Below are 7,237 nucleotides of genomic sequence, written 5' to 3'. Positions count from 1 at the left end.
AGTGGACGTTACCTGTGTACAGTCTTTTTACCTTCCTTAAAAGTTTGCAAATACTTAGAGGTATTATCTCAATTTCTAAAATCTAGTCTTTTTCATAGGAATTTTTATTAATGACATCTATACTCTCTATCAACAAGGAAATCCTTAGCTTCAGAGAGTGCCTAAATTATGAATTAACCTGTTATATTTTGAGTTATTAAGGCTAGCTTTTCATAAATTATCCCTGTAACCTACACTCCCAAATACATTTCTCACACAATATGTCATCTTCTTTCTAAGGCCTACAACACTCACGGTGTAACAAATCTTAAAATAATAATTTTTTTAGTAATCTTTCCCTCCAGTTGTATTAAAGAAAAAAACAGATGAATGTCTGTGTTTGAGTATATGTGTATGCATTTATAATGTATAAATGTATATTTGAAATATGATAATGTCCACCTCACTTATTTCATATAATCCTGAACTATTTCATTATGCCAACCATTATTTTCCTTCTCACATTATTCTTTAGATACCATTTTGGTTTTGTTTTTAAGGAAATAAAGGTAAAATATACATTGAGGGAGGGGCCAGCAGGTGGTGTGCTGGTTAAGGGTGCTGAGTCCCAAACCTGATGGCTTGCTTTCTTACTTTCTCCCCCTCTGTCTCTCACTCTGTCCCTCTCTGGTTAAATTTAAATAAATAAATAAATAAATAAATAAATAAATAAATAAATAAATAAATAAGTTAAATGAAATAATTCTTAAATACACACACACACACACACACACACACATGCGCACGTGCGCACGCAAACACACACACACGATGGGAAAAGGGACCAAGGGACCAATTCATATTTAAATAAGGCAGATACATTTTTGTTTCCACATTTGTTCATAATAGTAATTACCAACTTTTTAAAAGTTACTTATTTATTTATTTTGTGAGAGTGAAAGATAAGCACCCTCAACAGGGTCCCACACCATACCGCCGTACCCACAGCCATAACCTTTTAAAAATATTTTGCATGCATTCACCAGAGAGACCCAGAAAGAGAGGGGAGGTGACAAAGCACCATCCAGGAGGAATGGTCACACTGAAATCCTTCTCCTCCAACTCTTCCTCCCTTATAGACCTTGAGCACACACACATAGCACTCACACACACCACACACACACACACACACACACAAACACACACACACATACAAGCATGGTGTGTTCCTCAAGCTGCAGATTCTGGGACTCGAACCATACAGTTGCCCACATAGAATCCAGTTGCCTTAACCATACACAACTGGCTTGCCCACCAGAGCCTTTCAATCAGACAGAAATCACAGCATGTGTAGGCCAACTTCGAATGAACCCTGATCTTTCATATGGCTTTCAGCATTGCTTGTGCTGGCACTGGGCCCCCTGAGCTGACCTAATAGCCAACATTTACTTAGCATATGCAATGATGATTCTAAGACTTTATATGTATTAAGTCATTTCAGCAACACAGCTACCTTGCAAGGGAACTTCTATGATTCTGGATGAGTAAGCGGGGCATGGAGATTTTAAGTAATGTGCAGAGCTGTAAGTGTTATCAATATGCAGAAACCCAGGCTCTGTACCAGAGATTTGAATTAGTCATTGTACCACCCCCAGAGAGCAGCAGGCCATCTAATCTGGCAGACTATGACTTCAACTTCTTCAAGACTCGCTGTGCTGGAGATCATTGAAGGGCTGAACATTGTCATGGAAGTTTTAATCATGCAGTGATGATCTCAATATATTTTACTTGCATTAAAGGCTGTCTCTGGATGTGAATTAACAACTGGAATTTAAAAAATATATTTAACATCAAATGTTCACCTTCATAGTGAAATATTTAGGCTATATCATCACACATTCCATTAAAATCTTTTGTATTTTGGGAATGGAAGTCCAAACTTAAAAATTTAGGAAGAAATGACATTAACAATACTAATGCCTTATATTTATAGAGAGATTTATTGTTCATAAAATGTTTCTATATTCATTATCTTATTTTACCTTCACCCCAGTCCTCTGAGGGACAGAGGACTGGCTATTGACCTCATTTTATGAATAGAAAAAGAGAACTGAAAAGATCAAGTAGCTCATAAAGCTCCCTAGTCAACATCATAGTAAAATAGAGAGACTAGAATTTGAGATATATTTTTACTTCTAGTCCAAGGTTCTTGATGGGACCTTTTATTACTAAGTAAGAAAATGAAGAAATCACTTGGCTTGTGTTTCTTATTTTATCTGGGTTATCCAAAACCATCCTTTATTGTGTTGAGGCCACATGGTTCAATAGGACATCCAGAGGAACAATGCCAAATGCAATTACAAATTTCAAAAATTGCCCCGGGGTTCAATCACTTCCTCATTGCTAAATACTTGGCTTCATTTTTTAGAATAACTCTAAAATATGGTTTATAGTTTCAGCTATCCCTGCTACATATGTACAAGCAGGGACAAAACAGAAGAGAGAAAGGAAGGGAGGAAAGAAGGGAAGAGAAGAATTCAAGCTCTCAAATTACCTGGCTATTAAAAACTGTTATTATTCCTTTTTGAGATGCTGCAATTAGTAAATCCAGTTGAGGAATCTTGACAATACATTTAATCACATCCCGTCTTCTACTACCTGTCAATGGAATAAGATAGATTTCAATTTCCAGCAATAAAGTCTAAACTGAATTTGTTATTTTTTTTAAAGGAATGAAAAAGAAAACAACTTTTTGCTTGAAAGTCCTGAGTTACTTAAAAATTAAAGTAGAATAAAACCATAAAAACCAACAACTATTAAAAATTACTTTTGGGGACCAACAGGTGGCATGGTGGTTAAAGCACTGGACTCTCACATGGCCAACCCATGGTTTGAATCTTGGTGACTTGCTTTTCAGTTTTTCTCCCTTTCTCTTTGTCTCTCTTGTGAGCACATATGCCCTATAGCAAATTTTAAAATATAATAAAAATAAAATAAATAATTCTTTAAAAAATCTACTTTTTTAATCATCCCCAGAGATACTAATCTGAATATATAGAGCTTTCCAATTAAATGTGATCCATGAATTCACAAAGAAAATACACACCCACATACCCTCCCAATACTCATACAAGTGCACATTTCACAGAAAATTAGTTTCTTTTCTTTTTTTTTTCTTTCTTTCTTTCTTTTTTTTTTTTTTAGAGAGATTTTTTTTGCTATATGGCATGTATGCTCACTGGAAAGGCAGAGACTGAGAGACAGAAAGCACCACCCGGGGGGTACGCCACACCACAATCCCTCCTCCTCTATTCTCCTCTTGTGATTTGGGCACAAACCCACACATGCCCCGGAATGTTTTAAGCCTCTGGGTCCAGGACTTGAACCATGGTCAACTATGTGGGAGTCCAATGACATAACCATTATGCCATGTGCTGGTCCCCAGATAATCAGTTTTCCAAATATCTTTTGGAACTATTTCTGTTGAGATTTTTTTCATATCTCCTAGGGATCCTTTTTTGAATTGTTATCATTGTGTTTTACATAAAATAAAGACATAATATTATCTCAGGCTTCGGAGTATAAAAGAATGAGACTAATTTAATGCTGTTATTAGCTATTTTTGAAAAAGAAATTGTGTATTTTGAAAACACATTAGATATTTTTATATGTTTCTAACCATATATACGTATAAAATTATTTAAGATTTTTCTCCAGGATGATTTATTTATTTATCTATTTATTCATTTATTTACTTATTTATAGTCATTTACTGTACATCAATACAGTATACAAAATGAGATTTTCCATCCAGTATACATTGTATATTGGCTCAATCAAGGATATTACCATACATGTTATAATCAACAAATAATTTTCTATCTGTTATTTCTTATACATTTTGCTTTATTTTCCCCCCTTGATTCCCTATCTCTAACCCTCTGCCATCTACCCCCCTTCTCCCACATTGTATATGGTATGTACAGTTGTTTTCCATACCTTTTTTCCTCACATTTTATTGATTCAATAAAGATCTTAATTAACTTAAAAACTTTCAATAGCAAGCACAGCTGATATCTATGTATTTATGAACACATGTCTGACTTTAGGCATAAATGAACATACTATAAAGTAGCACCTCCTTGGGGTTATATAGCTTATTGGAGTCACTAAATAGGTATTAATAGGTATTTTTAAATGCAATGTTTAATTTCAAAAAAAAGTTTTAATTTTAATAGATTAAAATAAAAAAATGTTAAGAGACATTTGCTTAAAACTTAAAGCCAGGAAAAAGGTTAGGATTCAGTTCAAATAGTAGGTAGATGAACCTAGCAATTGTTACAGAGAAGATAGAAACCCTTAAATATGAAAATCAAAGCATCAAGCAAAATCAGTAATGTTTAGTTTAAAGTAAAAAAATTCTATTTCACTGGACTCACGTAATCTCTCTTCTATTGAATTTGCAGGGTTACTGTGTTCTAATCTTCCCATTTAAACTCTGGAAGGTAACATTCAACTCAGGACTTGTCCCTACCATTAGGTTGGCCATTCTCTTGGTTGTTTCTTATACTCTTATTTCTGTGTGTCCGACTTTAATTTTCCTAGTATAACATTTCTCAGAGACTTGGTCTGGTGTTGGTAAATTCTTTCAGGGTTTGTTTATCTGAGAATGTTTTTGTCTCTTTTTTCCCATATGAAAGATAATCTAGCTAGGTATAGTATTCTAGGTTAAAATTGTTTTTCATTTAACACTTTGAATGTATTTTCCCATTCTTTTCTTGCTTGCATTGTTTCCGATGAGATGTCCGATGTTAGCCTTATGGGATATCCTTTGAAATTAACTTGAAGTTTCTCTCTTGCCAGTTTTAGTATCTTGTCTCTGTCTGTGGTTTTGATCAATCTGGCTATGATGTGCCTCAGGGAAGATCTTCTCAGGTTGATTCTATGTGGGGTCATTTGTATTTCTTGGATCTGGATATTTGAGTGTCTTTCTAGGTTTGAAAAGTTTTCTTCCAGGATTTCTTGAAATAGATTATCAATACCCTTATTAGTTTCTTCACCTTCTGGGATACCAATGATCCAGGTGTTTTGGCGTTTAATGATATATATTATTATTTGTATGTTATTCTCATGGGAGGGGTTATTTTCTCAGTCTTTTTGGTGAATTTTTTCTAGATAAGAGGTTCTATCTTCTACATCTGAGATTCGATCTTCTGTATGATCTGAGATTTGGTCTTCTACATGATCTAATCTGCTTTTGATTTTTTTTTTTCTTTTTTTTTTGGAGAGGTTTTCGCTATAGGGCGCGTTCGCTCGCCAGACAGACAGAGAGAGACATAGAGACAGAAAGCAAGAAATCACCCCCCGGGGGGATGGTCACGCCGCAATCCCTTCTCCTCCATTCTCCTCTCGGGATCTTGGGCACGCACGCACACGCGCCCGGCGTGAGATTTAAGCCACCGGGTCCGAGACGCGAACCGCGGTCGACTACGTGGGAGTCCAGCGACATAGCCATTACGCTAACTGCTGGTTCCTGCTTTTGATATTTTTGATTTCCTGTATTACAGCCTTTATCTCTAACCATTCAGTTTGGTTATTTTTTATGATGTGTTCTCCTCTTTCAGATCATGCAAGAACTTCCTCACCTGCTGGAACTCAGTGTCTCTTTTCCCCTGCATCTTCTGGAGTTCATTGTCTCTATTGTCTTGCATCTCTGTTAGCTTTGCCACTATGAATATTTTAAATTCTTTATCTGACATTTCTATGAGTTCCCTTGTATCCTTTGTGGAGGAAGAGAAGTTACTCTTTTCTATTAGAGGAGAGATATTTTCTTCGTTTCTCATATTTCTTGTGCCTTTGCAGTGGTTTCTGGTCATCTGATGATTTTTTTCCTATTTTCCATTTTTTCCTATTTTTGGGAGTTAAATCTGAGTAATCAGAGGAATGCAGAAGGAAGTGACCTGCAGTCTGACTCCTGGCTAGACTGGAGTGCAGAAGGGTGAAGTCTGGGCAGAGGGTTCAGTGGTTGAAATCCCTGAACAGGGCTGCTTGGAACTCAAATATAGATGGTTGCTGATTGGCTTATCCTGACTCCTGGCTAGACTGGGAAGCAGGAGGGTAAAGTCTGGGCAGAGGGTCTTCAGTGGTTGAAATCCAGGATGATTTAATTTTTATAATTTTATAAAAATTAAGTGAACAGATCTGATACTCCAGTATTACCAATCTCATCAATGTACCTCAATGAAGGAGATCCTGCCCCCAGAGAAATATTGATTTCTTCCTGGGGATACCTGAATAAGTCTCTTACTTTTTGAGTACAAAACACAGATACAAATATAGTATATATTTAGATACACTTCATAATTAATAGCTGAGATATTAAAATGTCCTTAGTGGGGTGTGATTCAGAAAAAAATGTCTAAAAAGTCTCTTTAGGGATTAATGATGAAAAAAAGATTGAGAAATATGGTTCCTATTCCAAGTCACCATCATGCTCTATGCTTCTGTTCCTTCCTTTAGGATATCTTCAGCCCAGAAGCCAGAATAAACACTGAAAATATGACTCAGATCATGCCTCCCCTATGCCCCTACCCGTGTTATAGCTTTCCGTCTCTCAGAAGACTTCATTGTGGCCCACAAGGGCCTCTCCACTTGTCCTCGCACCTACTTTTGCCTCTCCAACCACTCCTACCTGCCCAGTCCACTCCCATCCTGCCTGAAATGCATGCTTTGCTCTCTCCCTTCCTCCAGGGCTCTTTTCCCCTTCTCAGTGGGGTCATTCCTGACCACTTTGTCTTAACACTGTGCTCCCATGCCTAAACCAGCTTTTCCTTCTCGTATTCCTGCTTTTTTATTTTCCCACAACCTGCTCACTTTACTTTTTCTTGTATAGCGCTTATCACCATCTGACATACTACATATTTTAGTTATTTATATTTTTAAATTGTCTGTCTCCATGAGAATGTAAACTCCACAAGATCGGGGCTTTATTACAGTTTATTCACTGCTGCATCTCCAGCACTTAGAAAGGTACCTGGCCCACATGGTAGAGCTTCATTAAGTATTTGCTGGATGATAAATAACTAAAGAGCCTAACTGTCATCTAGGAAGATGGTTTCCAAATTCTAACTTAGGATGCCAGCAACATGTCTCTCCTGTTCACGGACTCCTCAGCTCCGTGGTGGTGGTGATAGGGAAGTCTCTTTGTGTCTGCTTTTTTTTTTTTTTTTTTTTTTTTGGGGGGTTTTTTTTTTTTTTT

General features: G+C 36.5%; 1 protein-coding gene across 1 annotated transcript in view; it reads right to left on the bottom strand.

Moving 5' to 3' along the window:
• LOC102481883 (WD repeat-containing protein 64) overlaps positions 1-7,237 on the bottom strand; it is a gene marked incomplete at its 3' end in the record, with an annotated part of 40,935 nt that overhangs the window by 14,531 nt on the left and 19,167 nt on the right. The window contains exon 4 of the mRNA XM_027767860.1: positions 2,534-2,637. Coding sequence (XP_027623661.1) covers positions 2,534-2,637 — 104 coding nt within the window. The remainder of the gene's footprint in view (positions 1-2,533; positions 2,638-7,237) is intronic.

The sequence above is a fragment of the Tupaia chinensis genome, unplaced genomic scaffold, assembly GCF_000334495.1.
Source record: "Tupaia chinensis unplaced genomic scaffold, TupChi_1.0 Scaffold000074_1, whole genome shotgun sequence".
In the NCBI taxonomy this organism is placed as follows: domain Eukaryota; kingdom Metazoa; phylum Chordata; class Mammalia; order Scandentia; family Tupaiidae; genus Tupaia; species Tupaia belangeri.
The sequence above is the reverse complement of the archived record's forward strand: the minus strand, read 5'-3'. Positions and strand labels throughout refer to the sequence as shown.